The sequence below is a fragment of the Schistocerca gregaria genome, chromosome 6 (genome assembly GCF_023897955.1).
Source record: "Schistocerca gregaria isolate iqSchGreg1 chromosome 6, iqSchGreg1.2, whole genome shotgun sequence".
Lineage (NCBI taxonomy): Eukaryota > Metazoa > Arthropoda > Insecta > Orthoptera > Acrididae > Schistocerca > Schistocerca gregaria.
This window is the reverse complement of record NC_064925.1, coordinates 333424695-333442081: the sequence shown is the minus strand read 5'-3', so window position 1 is coordinate 333442081 and position 17387 is coordinate 333424695. Positions and strand designations below refer to the sequence as shown.

The 17387-nt window shown below is 39.4% G+C and overlaps 1 protein-coding gene across 7 annotated transcripts in view; it reads right to left on the bottom strand.

Moving 5' to 3' along the window:
• The window catches only part of LOC126279138 (blastoderm-specific protein 25D), a 139363-nt gene that overhangs the window by 92042 nt on the left and 29934 nt on the right, over positions 1–17387 (bottom strand). For all 7 annotated transcript variants that reach the window (XM_049979646.1, XM_049979647.1, XM_049979645.1 and 4 more), the window contains exons 8-9: positions 10852–11014; positions 8596–8712 (exon numbers count right to left, since the gene is read on the bottom strand). In XM_049979646.1, coding sequence (XP_049835603.1) covers positions 8596–8712; positions 10852–11014 — 280 coding nt within the window. The remainder of the gene's footprint in view (positions 1–8595; positions 8713–10851; positions 11015–17387) is intronic.

Below are 17387 nucleotides of genomic sequence, written 5' to 3'. Positions count from 1 at the left end.
GCCTCCAAAACCCCTACGCTTTATTTATGTGTGTTGTTGAAGTTAAAACTTCTTCCTTGGAAAAAAAAAAATAAAATAAAAAATAAAAAAATAAAAATAAAAATAAATAAATAAATAAATATGATAGTGACAACCCATTTCTGGTAGATTATCAGCAAATGGGACATAACAGTAACCAATAAACTTGCAACGTATTTGAATCCAAAATATAAAAACCTAAAATTTCTTAGCAGTGCTGAAAAAGATGAAGTTGTAAAGGAAGGAAAAAATTATGTTGCGAGAAATTGTCCACAGTTAAAAGAAAAGATAAGGAGGAAACAACATCTGGAATTCTTGCAAAAGAGAGAGAGAGAGAGAGAGAGAGAGAGAGAGAGAGAGAGAGAGAGAGAGAGAAGTCTGACGTACTTTTTAATGAATCTGACAATTCCTCAGAAGATGAATCGACGAGAGATCTTGACTTCACATCAGATGAAATTCTCAGATATATACGAATGATAAAGACCAATTTTCAGAAGGCATCGACATGATAGCTTGGTGGCATGGACGTGAAAACGTCTATCCGCGTCTTTCAGAACTCGCATACTTCGTGCACTGCACTCCTGCGTCTAGCATGCCATCTGACAGAAGCTTCTCTACAGCGGGACAAATAATGCAGGATTGACGCACGTCTTTGAAGCCACAGACGATTGATGACATCACGTTCTTGCACTGTAATCTTCCAAAGTAAAAAGGTACTTGTACAGCTTCTCTTACTTCACTGTATTTTTTGGACTTATCTGAATTAGTTACAATTTGTTTCATCTGATTCTTTCTTTCACAGTATTTGAATCAGAAGCAAGCAAAAGATGAAAATATTTAATCTGAAGCCTGTGAGATTTTATTGTAATATTTATAGTAAAGAATTTCCTCAGCATATTGTTAGTATTTTTACTATTCACAACAAGAACATTTAAGTAGCATTATGCAAAAGAAGGAAATATTTAACAAGCAATTTGTTTTGTTGTAATTTTCATATTAAAGAGCTCAATTTTAAGTTTTTACTCTTCGCAACAAGAACATTCAACAGCTAATACGTCAATATTGTTAGGAAATGATGATCTCATAAGTGCCTACCTAAATTTTAGCGCACTATAGTAACATTTGCAGCCGCCAAGCATTGTCGATCTTTGTGAACAGTGAAACAGCCCGGCCAGAGTGGTGGCACGGCGGGCCTTGTAATTAATTACAAGTGGGACTTCAAAACTACGGCTCACGACCACCAACAAGCTGTGACTGCGATAGCCCGTGAAAGATTATTCTGATCACATTGAAAACATACAAAATATTCAAATCATCCAAAATAATAATGTGTCTTTTAATTTACAAGCCAATTAGTAAAGATAAGGGCTGAAATTCATAACAAAATTGAATGTTTTAACTGTAACTCGGTATTGCTTAACAGGGAACAGTGCCTAACATTTGAAGTTATGGGACAATGGTTTTTATATAGACATCATAAAATTGTTTGCAGTTCCATGAAACTCTGAAAAAAAAAATATTTTTTAACACTGAAAGTATTAACTGTGAAATCTATTGCAAATTTTGTCTTAGTTTAGACCAATGTTGAGGATGTTTTAAAGTGTGAAAAACTTTGTTTAGTTGAGAATGAAACAGACATTTCATTTATCGCTAGGTCTTAATTCGAGAAATCAGCCAAAAGGTGAGGTTCGAGATTTCAATCGTATTTTTAGCTAAAGCTAAATGGACTCCTAATTTCTATAACCACTGATTTTGTTGTCACTCATCGGAAGACGAGTCATTTCTTCCAGACAACATCAATTATTGCTGGCAGTTTAACTTTTTCACAGGTGCGCCAGCGCTTTGTAGTGTAGGCCTAATGCTGTAAATATTTTCACCTGGAAATAACGAGGACTGAATGCATAAGCTATAATATAATTATCAGCTGACATGAATGGCTTCAAAATTTGACACATCCTAGCAGTGAGTACAAAAAAACTGTCGGTAAATGATGCAATGTGCTAGTAGCAGTTTAAAACCATCGTCATTTTCAGCTGCCTTGGCACAAGAGCAGCGAAATATAATTGTTTCTATACACGTATTTTCATCATTTAATACTATTACATTGAATTTTATTTTTTTAAATAGTGTTTCCAATCTCACGAGATCTGAGCTGCTACTGTGTGTGCTCCGGAGCGCCAATGCTTTCCTGTTTGGAATGGTCTGCTTTAGAGTAGGTATAGAGCATTTCCTGTGATTTAAGAATTCAATAGTAGTTAAGTTGTCGCAGAAATGGCACCCTAACTATAACTGTGTCATTACATATCATAATTCTAAGTACTACTGTCTATTACTATTAACTACTCATTCAAAACTTAAATATATGCCTATGCGGATAAGGAACTTGCGGATGTGGATTAATTGCTGCGGATGCAGATGCGGATTAGGACCTTGTGGATGCGGATTGCACTTTTCTTATCCGTGCAGACCTCTATTCTCAACCTTCCAAAAATGATTTGTGCCATTGAAAAATTTGTGCTCTTGGTAAGGAATGTCCCAACAGGCTTCTTTCAACTTTTCAAATGTCAAACTCACAGATTCCCAAGTTTAATACAAAACTTGATGTCATAATATTGCTCTCAACTCAACTGTTCCATTTTTGTAAAAAAAACCACACACACACACACACACACACACACACACACACACACACACACATTCACTTGCAGCTCTCTCAAAAATCGTGTGAAAACCGTATGAGCGCAAACTCAGACTGAGCATCTGGAAGGGATGAACACACAGGTCTACACGAGTAGAACAACCCAGCATTGCCAGATCGCTCTCATTACTTTCCTCACACATCTCATATCAAAAGTGTGGGAGTGGGGATGGGTTTGAAAAAACAGTGTAGTCCATGACATTCAAATACCCATATGTTAGTCATCCAGTGTTTCAGAACAAGAGTACTTAAAAGACTACACAGTTTACACATAATTTCAAACGTTTGTGAAACTTTTTCTCACTGACACCCACAAAATGACGAAAGGAAGAGTTTATCATGTACTACATTTTCACTGTTCACAGAGAAAAACTGCACATGAAGCATGACATTTTAATTTACTACTCACTGTATTCGCAACACACATTGCGGACAGTAGCCACATATAACATATAATCATATCATTATACAGCACACAGCTCATGATATACAATGTTATAAACATTGAGCTGCATGAAAATGAAGCTGCAGGGCAAAATTCACTAGATATACTGATGAAATATGTGTACAAATAAATGTGAAATATGTTAAATATATGTGAACTCACCAAATAGCAGAGATGCTGAGTCGCAGAAAACACTGTCACAAAATGAGCTTTCGGCCAACAATAACTTTGTCCAAAAAAGACAACACACACACACACACACACACACACACACACACACACACACACACACACACACACAGTCTCTGGCAGCTGTAGCGAGACTATGGGCAGCAGTGCAAGGTGGGAGAGGCAACTGGGTGGGAGTAAGGAGGGGCTGGGGTGGGAAGGGACTGGGATGGATAGGAAAATAGGGATTCATGATGGTGAAGTCTACTAGTGGGAGCTTGCAGGGACAAGGTGGAGTTAGGGTAGGGCAGCTACATGCAGTCGGGAGATTGGACAGAGGACAGGAGAGAGAGGGGAGGTAGAGGTAAAGGAGAGAAGTAAAATGATGACAGCAGATGTCCAGGGCATACGACACATGATGTAGTCAGCCAACGGACACATCACTATTAAGTACCAAAACACACAAATAGGAAAAGTTAATTGTTTAAATTAATATATGTATATACTGCAGCTACAAGAAAAGCTAAGCCTTCACATATAATATTAATAAGCTACTAGAGAAGCTAAGCTAAGCTATCACATGTAATATTGGTCTCTCTTACAGGTGTTACACCTTAACATACAATACACAAATATGGCAGTAAAATTTGAACTAATGACATAAATTTCTGGTCTTCTGAGCTCAAAATTATTCTAAGTGACTGGTCCTCAAAGTGTTACGTTTTAAATGAGAGTCAAATGCTCTGTGACTTAAGAAACATCGGACACACTCATATGTAACACAATTCAACTTGTGTAAAAGGAAATTTACTTCGAAAGTAACATTTTTCAAACCACTATTCGCAATATTTTACTGAGACCTGTTGGAAACAGGTTCATTTCAGCACCAGGACACAGGCGTTATTGAACATGTGCAGTTATGAGGCATAGGAAGCCTGTATGTTTGTACATATAATGCATTAAAAGATCTTACATTATGTCATAAAAGAAACAGGACATCAGAGGATATTCCCAAGAGCATCAGAATTTCGTAAACCATGCTGAAATGCATAATTCGGCTTGAAGTCCACATTCATATGTCCAGATCCACAATGCGGTAGGCCCCAATCTATATTAAGCTTTTCAGTGTGATTTTCGAGATGTAAATTTTCTTGGAGTACCAGTACTACGCTATCTCATGTTTGGTTCTTTATTATACCATATCGCCATATGTGCCAGAGGACGAAAACATGCACTTGAAATTCAGTGAACAGTTGGAACTAACCTATACTGTGGAATAAAATGCTTCATTTCAAATAAATTGACTGCCTCAGTGGAAAAGATTAATGAAAGCCCACAGTTCTTTAACAAACCAACAAAAACAGCTTCATTGTTCTGTAAGGTGATTAATGCTTGACTACCAAAAAACTGAAAATAAAATAAAATCAGAAAACTGAAACTAATTATATATCACAGCCTTCAATAATTATGTGAATGTATTTTAATTCACTTGATAGCTCCGGGTCACAGAAATCCATTTTGTTTTTATCCCACGTGGGAGCTGTAAATGAAGAAGAAACAGCACAATCTTAATCTTCTTCTTCAGTAGCACTACAGCCCTTGGAGAGCCTCGGCTCCTTCAACGATCCTCCTCCACACCTCTCAGTTATTTGCTGCTCTTTTCCAACTCCAGACTCCCATAATGGTGAGATCCATTATTACATCATCAATTCATCTTCTTCTAGGTCTCCCTTTTCACCTAGCTGAATTGATCACACCTTTCATGATTTTCTTTGGAATTCTATCCTCTGCCATTCCCTCCAAGTGTCCTAGCCATCATATTTAAGGTGATTTCATATATTTTACTATGTCCCTACCTTGTATTAACTCTTGTAATTTGGCATATTCTCCAGCCTTCTTCCTCTCTTATGGGCAAATAGATTTTGCACAGTATTTTCTGCTCAATGGTTCTTAGTGCATTTTTATCATGTTCTGTTAACGTCCATACCTCTGACCCATATGTGATAACTGGGCAGACTAGGCAATTATATGTAGGCTGTTTTGTTTTTCTTGTAACAAGGCTATTTCTGAAAAGCTCTGTTTCCTGGTTGTATCCTTTCTCTTATAGCCTTCATTGTATCCTTCCTCTTATAGTCTTCATTTATTACTAGGGCTCCCAAGTAGTTAAAAGCATTTTCCATTGATGTTTAGGTTTTTAGAGGTTCTTCTGGCCTCAGATTGTGAATTACCATATCTTTTATTTTGTTTTCATTTACTATGAGGCCAATTTTTAAGGCTTCTGTTTCTATTGCCCAGTATGTTTCTTGGAGTGTAGTTATATTTCTTCCTACTATAGCAATGTCATCAGCATATGCACATATCTGGCTAGTTTTCATAAATTTACTACTCTATGCAGGGCTATATTGCATAGGACAGTGGAGAGACTATCACCTTGCTTCATACCTTTATTACAGTCAAAGCTTTCACTTTTTCTGCTAAGGATCTTACTTTTGCTCTTGTCTATGTCATTGTCATTCTGATTAGTGTTATTAGTGTAGCAAATATACCAGCTTCTTCCAGTACTCTGTATAGTTCTTGCTGATTTATGCTGTCAGCAAAATCACTAAACGTAAACAGGGGTCATGTGAAGACTAACCCCCCCCCCCCCCCCCCCCACAACAACAACAACTCAGACTGATCTTGCATGCGCGAATCTGGCTGGGCCAATTTTTTTTTAATTTAGCATCTGGCTTCAAGCAGCCAGAAGTGGGAGAGGGTACTGCTCATATGTGATTGACTGTGCATGCACCTGAGCCCTTTGGCAACACACTAATCTGACGTCGCACTCATTGGAAGCAGTTTGTTGTTACTAAGTGTTGCATAGTCTTTGTCCTAAGGCTTTTGACACATTTTGCTGCTAGGAGATGCTTGTGTGTGCACACTGCTTTGTTATTGTAAAAGGTGCATTTCCTTTGCAACTAACGTTTGTTGCTTTTTTTTCTCGCTTATGTTTTACTGCTGCAGTATTATTCTGCAGTAGAGGGATACAGTAATATTTTTTGGCAGGGTATCAGTTATTACCAGTTAAAATCCAAGAATTTAACTGAAAACTAAAACAATGAAAAATTACCGAAATTTCAAAAAATTCTCAGGTTATTTCCGGTTTTCTCCTCGATTAAAAAAATCCCAGGTTTTTCCCGGATTTCCCAGGTGTATACACCCTGATACTGCTGAATTTCTTTCTGAAATTTATGTGTCATTTACTACAGTTGTGCAGAATATGTGAAACTAAACAGGCTTTTGTACATGTGAAATGTTAAAGAAATGAGTGACACAAGTTTTGATGTTTGGATAATCAATCATATATCATCATGGGTTTAGGTCATGGATCAAGAAAGCACCACTTGTGCAACATTCAGCTTGCCCTTTCCTCACACTATATCCTGCAAAGCATGGATGCACAGCAATAAGCAGAGTCCATATTTCTAGATTTACAGGAAGTATTTGTCATAATACCACACTGCATACTTTTAACAAAGGTCTGAGCATAAAAAATATGCCTCAATGAAAATAATCAATTTTGACAATATAGTGTAATTGGATAGATAAAAAAATCTACTCACTAAGTGGCAGCAGAAGAACACACACACACTAAAAAAAAAAGTTTTACTTACGCAAGCTTTTGGAGACAGTGGCTTCTTCTTGCACCAGAACTGAAGGGAAAGAAACTTGAGAGGTTTAGGAAAAGGGTAGAGTTCGAAAATCAATCTAGAACCCTGGGTCATGGGAGACTTACTGGACAGGATGAAAAGGATCCTCTAACCCGGGGTTCTGGGAGGCTTTTCCGAACTCAACCCTGTTCCTATACCTCTAAAGTTTATTTCCCTTCACCTCTCTTCAGTCCCCTTCAACCCTTCTGCCAGAAGATTGAGCCACTAGCTCTGAAAGCTTCCGTAAGTAAGACCTTATTTTATATGTGTGTTATCCTGCTGCTGCTGCTTGGTGAGTAGATTTTTTGTCTATCCAATCACAGCATATTTGAGAGGCTTGAAGACACACTATCAGGGCCCAATACACCATCTTGGACAGCAAGTGTTCATCGAAGACAAACATATTCTCAGGATGCCCCATGGAAGTGTGACAGGACCATTCTCCTTCTCTATGTACATAAACGATCTGATGGATAGTCTGGCCACCAATCGGAGACTTGTTTGCTGATGGTGCTGTAGTATAAAAGAAACTTTCATCTTTGAGTGATTGTAGGAGGATACAGGATGATATGATAGAATTTCTATATGGTGTTATGAATGATAGCTTCCTCTAAATCCGGGGAAAAAAGAAGTCAATGAAGATAGCAAGGGAAAACAACACAATAATGTCGAATTCAGTATTAGTGGCGTGCTGCCTGACACAGTCACATAGATTAAATAATGTGTGTAATGTAAATTAACATTAAATGGAATGAGTATTTAAGGTTAGTTGTAGAAAAGGTGAATGTTCACCTTTGGTTTATTGGGAGAGTTTTAGGAAAGTTAAGCTCATTCATAAAGGAGATGGTAAACATAGTACTTGTGAGATTCATTCTTCAGTAATGCTAGAGAGTTTGTGATTCCCCCCCTCCCAAGCTGTATTAAAGGAAGACATGCAAGCAATTCAGAGGTGTAGTGCTAGATTTGTTACCAACAGATTCAATCAACATGAAAGTGTTACAGAAATGCTTCATGAACCCAAATTGGTATATCTGAATGTTCTTTTCACTAAACATTATGAGAAAGTTTAGAGAACCGGCATCTGCAAAATGATGCACAACAATCCTACTGCCATCAGCATACATCTTGCATAAGGGCCACAAAGTCTTGATAAAAGAAATCAGAGTTTCTGCAGAAGTATAAAGATAGTCATTATTCCCTCATTCGATATGTGAGTGGAATGAGAATGGGTGACAGTGGGAAAAGGCATCCTCCACTACGCACTGTATGGTGACTTCCGGAGTAAGTACGTAGATGTTCCTCTGTTTACAGCCACCTGAAATCATGCACTACATAAAAAACATCACATGCACATATTCATGTGCTGAATAACAATTAAGTTTAATGCCTCCAAATAAGCAAGGAAGATTGTATGAACTAAATTCACTGCAAATATGCCTAAGAGATATAAATCAAACTTGGGCACTAACTGTGAAAGAACAAGAGCAACCACTTTTTCCATGCCCTATGCAAAGAAACATACACTTATCAGTAATTATAAAAAATTAAAATTTATTACATCTGTCATTAGATCATACCTTTTGCTGAAGTGACGCTAGTGATTCCAACTCGTTCTGAAGGCTAGCTTTGGCTTTTCTGGTTTCCTCTAACTGTTCCAAAAGACTTTGGTTTTCTTTATCCACTGCTTCATTTTCCTGTATCATTGAAAAAGTTTAATTGAAAAGGAAGACATTATGGTATGATAAATTAATACAGCAGGATACTAAAGAGAGTTAAGGGGCAACTACGTACAGTGCATTACGGATCTCAATGACAGAGCAGAACATTTCTTTTCTTCCTTAGACGTGAGAGAAAGATTGTCCAGTCTCTGCTTTGCTACTGTTTCAATGCACACACATTTTAGTTGTGATAAGATCCTTCCAAAGAAGGCTCAATCTACTACATAAAAGAAAACTAACACTGATGTAGAAAGAAAAGAAAACATAGTGACAGAGCAAAATAAACATTTAAAACTGATGTCACATATTTATCTTTAGAAATAATTTTGGAATCAGAGAGATGCAAGGTGGAGGGAAAAACCATAAGATGGTGGGTAATTAAAGAATTAATTACACACACTTTGTTGTCAAGAATGGGAACAAGTATATAAGCAAGTAAAACATGTGATACAAAAATAAAATCACAATAAAATATACATGATGAAAAACTGAACAACTGTTCCCCTTCTATTTCTCAGGAACTGATTTCCATTGATATAAACCTACTATGCTAAAAAATTATAAACAACTTCACCATTTATTGGGTGAGATTAATTGATTCTTACATGTGTAGCATTTAGTGATACTATACACATGCTGTAAACTTGAAACATTTACCAATGTTAATTTGTGGCAACATTAAAGGGCCAGAAAACAGGGTTTGGACCAAAATAAAATTTCTGTTCAGGTGGCTCACTAAATATGAACCAAACTTTGTCTAAATCTCCTAACATATCCTGTCTGTCAGCTCTACATGTTACAAATAGAAACTAAAAACAAAATAAGGATTTGTCTTTCTCTGAAGCACTCCTTACAAAATGCACACGCATAGACATACTTCATCAGACCTAGTGAAAGCAGAAAATAGTGTTTTTTTTTCTCCTAAGAAGAAAAAAAAATCGTTATTTCCCTCTACAATAATAGAGGCACTAGTATAAAAAAAACCACACATTCATAGGAAGATTTAATCTGTGTTTCCAAGTTACTACCTTGCAGCAATTACATACACACATTTCACTGAACCATGAGGTCTGTTAAAAAAATCTGGAACTTCGCCCATAAAATTTTTCCAAATTTACCTTTTACTTACTGTGCATGGTCTCCTTCAAAATATTCTCCTCCACAATTGATAAATCATTCCCAATGCCATTTTCACTTCTGGAAGCAGTCTTGGTACGCCTCTTGCTGGATCATGCAAAGTGCCCTGTGCGAATTTTCTTATATCTTGTCTATTATTGCAAATCATCGTCCTTTCAATGAGGTTTTCAACATTGGAAAAAAAAGTCCACAGGGGCCATAGATTCACTTAAGGAACATCTCATTCGTGAGATCCAAAAGCTCTTCACAGATTGCGAGGCAAAGGTCTTTCTGATCTTGACTCATGAGGACAAACTTGGCGGCAACATGATGCATTCCAAGATACTGAGCCAAGATTTCATGACATGATCCAACTGAAATGTTACATTCTTGTGCAATGTCTTGGGCATTCAGTCTTCGATTGGTACCCACAGTTTTTTTGACTTTCCTGACATGAGGGTCATCAGTAGATGTGGAAAGACGTCCTGAACGAGGGTCATCTTTAACTTCCGTCTGGCCGTTTCTGAACTGTCTGAACCGTTCATAACACCGAGTACGTCTTAAGCACTCACCACTGTAGGCTTCATGCATCATTTGGTGTGTCTCTGTAAAATTTAATGCTCACATGTTGCTCCTCTTAACACTGCCAGTGTTGCTTCTCTTAACTCTGCCATCTCGAAATACACAAAATGTGTGACGCAGTATTCTGCTCAGTAGAGCACTGAACAATAACTAACAGACATACAACAATGACACTTCTGGCAGTTACACATTAAACACGGGCGTGTGTAGGGATGCCAACCCCATTTCAGTCCAACACACAATTGGTGTGAAATTACGGATGTTCCAGAATTTTTTGAATAAACCTCATGTATGACAAATAGAACATGGACTTTTTCAACAAACAAATGCTATTATTTTTGGAAAACTGGGTATCTGATTTAGCTGTTGTTGACTTTATCGACTTTAAGCTGCTGTCAGTATAACCACAAGACTCACCACTTTCAAGGCTGCCAATTCTTGTCTCAGTCGACTATCTTCCTCATGCAATGCTGCCAACCTTTGTTCCAGGTTGTGTACCTGAGCAGCGAGCTGCTCCCGTTCCTGTCCTAACTGTTCTGCAACTTCACGGAGTTGTTCTGCATGACGCTGCTCCAATAATCTGCAATCAGCAATTTCTCTACAATAATCACGGAAAGTCTAATAACAAAAACTGTCAAAATATTATACACTAGCGAATTAAAATATCACTACATATCATCGTAGCTGTTAAAAAAATGTGCTATACCAGACTGGACACTTGTAATAATTTTCTTTGTTATTTAACCATTCCAGTACTTCTATCTTTACAAATGGAATCCATAGGCTAATCAAGAATTTAGATCTGCAAGCAACTACGCAACAGGCAATTAGAAATCGACTGTTAATGAAAGGTATCTAAGTTTTAATATGAAGTGAAATATTGTCAGACCAATAAATCAGAAGATAAGGACAGAACAATGCTACATGAATAGCAAAAGGTTTTTTCAGAAGAGATATGAAACATAAAACTATTCCTGTAGAAGTCTTGAATAGTGGGAGATGACGCTGTAACACTTCAAGTATTGTAAATAAATTGGCTTATTTCATTAATTGAAAAGGGCAACAAAGGGGCGTAATATCAAGAAAAACAAATTGTTTAAAATGCGCAAAGAAAAAGATGGTTTGCTTCATTAGTGAAATCAACAGGTATGTATATTGGCAAAAAGACTTTATACATATAATTATGAAATTCATGAAATCCTCCCCACTCCACCAAGAGTGTCTTTCCGCCATCCACCTAACCTTCGTAACCTCTTGGTTCATCCCTATGAAATCCCCAAACCACCTTACCTACCCTCTGGCTCCTACCCTTGTAACCGCCCCCGGTGTAAAACCTGTCCTATGCACCCTCCCACCACCACCTACTCCAGTCCTGTAACCCGGAAGGTGTACACGACCAAAGGCAGAGCCACATGTGAAAGTGCCCATGTGATTTACCTACTGACCTGCCTACACTGTGACGCTTTCTATGTGGGAATGACCAGCAACAAACTGTCCATTCACATGAATGGACACAGGCAGACAGTGTTTGTTGGTGATGAGGATCACCCTGTGGCTAAACATGCCTTGGTGCACGGCCAGCACATCTTGACACAGTGTTACACCGTCCGGGTTATCTGGATACTTCCCACCAACACCAACCTATCCGAACTCCGGGGATGGGAACTTGCCCTTCAATATATCCTCTTTTCTCGTTATCCACCAGGCCTCAATCTCCGCTAATTTCAAGTTGCTGCCACTCATACCTCACCTGTCATTCATCATCATCTTTGCCTCTGCACTTCCGCCTCAAGTGACATCTCTGCCCAAACTCTTTGCCTTTAAATATGTCTGCTTGTGTCTGTATATGTATGGATGGATGTGTGTGTGTGTGTGTGTGTGTGTGTGTGTGTGTGTGTGTGTGTGTGTGTGTGTGTGTGTGCGCGCGCGCGCGCGTATATACCTATCCTTTTTTTCCCCCTAAGGTAAGTCTTTCCGCTCCCAGGATTGGAATGACTCCTTACCCTCACCCTTAAAACCCACATCCTTTCGTCTTTCCTTCTCCTTCCCTCTTTTCTGATGAAGCAACCACGGTTGCGAAAGTTCATAATTTTGTGTGTGTGTTATTTTATTGTGCCTGTCTACCGGCACTTTCCTGCTTGGTAAGTCTTGGAATCTTTGTTTTAATATATTTTTCCCATGTGGAAGTTTCTTTCTATTTTATTTACATCATTAATTTGAACCCAACAATTACGTTTGTTATTGTCTCTGTTGCATTTCGAAATCTTTTCTATCATCTTACTTTCTCTTTTTGTTTGTACAAGTAGTTTCACTTTGTATTCATCTTCCCTTTTTCCGTAATCTACCATACAGTTTATCCTGCCTAATTATACTCAATAATACGTAATTTACTTCCAAACCGTAACCTAAAAACTTTTAACGCTTTCAACATTACCGCTGCTATAAAATCCACTGTTCCAAGTTTACAAACATTTCGTGTAAACTAGTGAATACTATTTCACAGCTTCAGTTCCTTTCACCCATTAAACAACCATCTCAGCTATTTCCAACAACTTTCGTTTTTCCTACATAACGGATCATTTTTTAGCAGCTCCCCACAGGTTTGAACATTATTATTGATTCGTCAAACAATTGTTAGCCTCATTTTCATAATCTGCCAGTACATAACCAGTCCTTTGAATACATTTACACGCAGTTTTTTCGCAATTTTCCTGAATTTCCCCACCCTTTAACGTGTTTTGGAGACAACACAACCACCTAACCTTCACACCAACCTAAGTTCAGCACAGGATCAACATAGCTCATCTCAAACCAACACTTTTTCGACTTTTTTCACACCTTTATCTCTTCCTATATAAATTTCTATTTATTTTCACTTTAACCTCATATTACCCTTTCCACCTTCTAATACCATGTCAACGTCACAACACCCCTACAACGACCCCATTAAATTTTATTTACATTCCCTCCGCAAACATGCCTTCACCCTAGCCAGATTACGCTCCCATATTTTATTTACTCAGGCTTGCCTGACATTTGGCATTACCCCCATACGCCTCACACTTAAAAGTTCCCATCTCTGGCTGCAATCCTTCTTTCCATCAGTCCTTATACCAGTTCCAAACAGCACAATCCATAGCCCTCACCCAACTAATCCTTCACCTATACATCGACTCGGCCAATGAACACACCCGTCAACTCCTATCCCAAATCAAAGTCCTCAATCTTTCCTCTCCCACATCCACACCGGCTGTTCATAGCATCCTCCTACAGGCCAACCGCAAATTAGAACAGCATGCCACCCTCCACATCAAAAAACTATCCAATCTCCTGGTTTCCGACCTCCGGAAAGGCAACTCACTCACTCTTCACAACCTTTCCAACAAACCTCAACCTCCTCTCATAGCACACAGACTCAGTCTCTCCCATCTACTCAATCTCCCACTTCCAGCTCCACTCCCCCCAACACCTCAAAAGTCTAGTCAACACAATCTGGAACCACAACACCCCAATTCAGTAGTTAACCTTTCCTCCAAACCTCTCTCCCAATCCGAAACCTCTGTCCTATCCAAAGGCCTCACCTTCAGCCCCACTCCCAGATTCAACCAAACTGCCCTTGTCAAAGATTTACTGTCCAACACTCGTAGTCTCTGCTGGAAATATCACTTTGCCATGAAGAAAAATAATTCTGATCCCACTCCTAATGATCCAACTCCCCAAGACACTATCCAAATTGAACCCTGCCTGGAACAGTTCCGTCCTCCATCACAGCGGGACCCACCTCCTCTTCCTCAAAATCACCCTCTCCAAACCTTCCAGGAATTTCTCACTTCCCGCCTTGCCTCTCAATCTTTCTTGAAAAACCTTAATCCTACTCCCAACATCACCACAGCTGAAGCCCAGGCTATCCGTGATCTGAAAGCTGACCGATCCATCATTATTCTTCCGGCTGACAAGGGTTCCACGACCGTGGTACTTGATCGTCGGGAGTATGTGGCTGAGGGACTGCGTCAGCTTTCAGACAACTCTACATACAGAGTTTGCCAAGGTAATCCCATTCCTGATGTCCAGGCGGAGCTTCAAGGAATCCTCAGAACCTTAGGCCCCCTACAAAACATTTCACCTGACTCCATCAAACTCCTGACCCTGCCAACACCTCGCACTCCTACCTTCTACCTACTTCCTAAAATTCACAAACCCAAACATCTCGGCCGCCCCATTGTAGCTGGTTACCAAGCCCCCACAGAACGTATCTCTGCCTACATAGAGCAACACCTTCAACCCATTACATGCAGTCTCCCATCCTTCAAAGACACCAACCACTTTCTCGAACGCCTGGAATCCTTACCCAGTCTGTTACCCCCGGAAACCATCCTTGTAACCATTGATGCCACTTCCCTATACACAAATATTCCGCACGTCCAGGGCCTCGCTGCAATGGAGCACTTCCTTTCACGCCGATCACCTGCCACCCTACCTAAAACCTCTTTCCTCATCACCTTAGCCAGCTTCATCCTGACCCACAACTTCTTTACTTTTGAAGGCCAGACATACCAACAATTAAAGGGAACAGCCATGGGTACCAGGATGGCCAACTCATATGCCAACCTATTTATGGGTCGCTTAGAGGAAGCCTTCTTGGTTACCCAAGCCTGCCAACCCAAAGTTTGATACAGATTTATTGATGACATCTTCATGATCTGGACTCACAGTGAAGAAGAGCTCCAGAATTTCCTCTCCAACCTCAACTCCTTTGGTTCCATCAGATTCACCTGGTCCTACTCCAAATCCCATGCCACTTTCCTTGACGTTGACCTCCATCTGTTCAATGGCCAGCTTCACACATCTGTCCACATCAAACCCACCAACAAGCAACAGTACCTCCATTATGACAGCTGCCACCCATTCCATATCAAATGGTCCCTTCCCTACAGCCTAGGCCTTCGTGGCAAACAAATCTGCTCCAGTCCTGAATCCCTGAACCATTACACCAAAAACCTGAAAACAGCTTTTGCATCCCTCAACTACCCTCCTGACCTGGTACAGAAGCAAATAACCAGAGCCACTTCCTCATCCCCTCAAACCCAGAACCTCTCACAGAAGAACCCCAAAAGTGCCCACTTGTGACAGGATACTTCCCGGGACTGGATAAGACTCTGAATGTGGCTCTCCAGCAGGGATACGACTTCCTCAAATCCTGCCCTGAAATGAGATCCATCCTTCATGAAATCCTCCCCACTCCACCAAGAGTGTCTTTTCGCCCTCCACCTAACCTTCGTAACCTCTTGGTTCATCCCTATGAAATCCCCAAACCACCTTACCTGCCCTCTGGCTCCTACCCTTGCAACCGCCCCCAGTGTAAAACCTGTCCTATGCACCCTCCCACCACCACCTACTCCAGTCCTGTAACCCAGGCAGAGCCACGTGTGAAAGCACCCACGTGATTTACCAACTGACCTGCCTACACTGTGACGCTTTCTATGTGGGAATGACCAGCAACAAACTGTCCATTCGCATGAATGGACACAGGCAGACAATGTTTGTTGGTAATGAGGATCACCCTGTGGCTAAACATGCCTTGGTGCACGGCCAGCACATCTTGGCACAGTGTTGCACCGTCCGGGTTATCTGGATACTTCCCACCAACACCAACCTATCCGAACTCCGGAGATGGGAACTTGCCCTTCAATATATCCTCTCTTCTCATTATCCACCAGGCCTCAATCTCCGCCAATTTCAAGTTGCCGCCACTCATACCTCACCTGTCTTTCAACATCATCTTTGCCTCTGCACTTCTGCCTCGACTGACATCTCTGCCCAAACTCTTTGCCTTTAAATATGTCTGCTTGTGTCTGTATATGTATGGATGGATATCTGTGTGTGTGTGTGTGTGTGTGTGTGTGTGTGTGTGTGTGTGTGTGTGTGTGTGTGTGGGCGTGGGCGGGCGCGCGCGCGAGTATACACCTATCCTTTTTTCCCCCTAAGGTAAGTCTTTCCGCTCCCAGGATTGAAATGACTCCTTACCCTCACCCTTAAAACCCACATCCTTTCGTATTTCCCTCTCCTTCCCTCTTTCCTGAAGAAGGAACCGTTGGTTGCGAAAGCTAGAAATTTTGTGTGTGTGTTATTTTATTGTGCCTGTCTACCGGCACTTTCCTGCTTGGTAAGTCTTGGAATCTTTGAAAGTGCCGGTAGACAGGCACAATAAAATAACACACACACAAATATAATTATCAATAACATATCACTAAAACAGCCCTTTTATTTGATTGTTCTTTAAACGAGATAGCCAACTTTGAAACTTATCTGAAATTTTGTAGAGGTACAGCTGCGAAAGCATTTTTGTGTAAATGGAAAATGGGTAATGGGAAATAGAGATGCAAGCCATATATAAGGCAGCAAAGAGAAAATTCTCACATTTATTTTATGAGACTAATAATAATAATAATAATAATAATAATAATTACTATTATTATTATTATTATTATTATTATTCAACATTGAAAAATCAAATACAATCCCTAGAAATAATACAGTTTCAGGACATCATATAGATTATTCTTCTGAATATGTCAGTTTATAAATTACAAACTAAAGATTTGTTTGTATTAATAAATTTAGCATTTTGATGGATTTTACTTTTGGTAGTATACAATCACGATATTACAAATATTTTTTTTTTATCAACATTATAATCCAGCAAAGTAGCCACTAACATTTTTACCATTATTTACAAGAAAGATCATGTTTTAAAGTTTTTCAAAAAAATAACAGAAAATTGATAATATTACATGTTGGGAACATTTTGGGGATTTTGAACTCCCATGAAGTGAACATACATGCGAAGGTCGGTTATGTCAATACCTACAATTATGAGAACTGACATTTTTGCACAGGTTTTGATGAAGATGTCAAATATTAATATTCGAACCCCTTATACCACTGGTAATTGT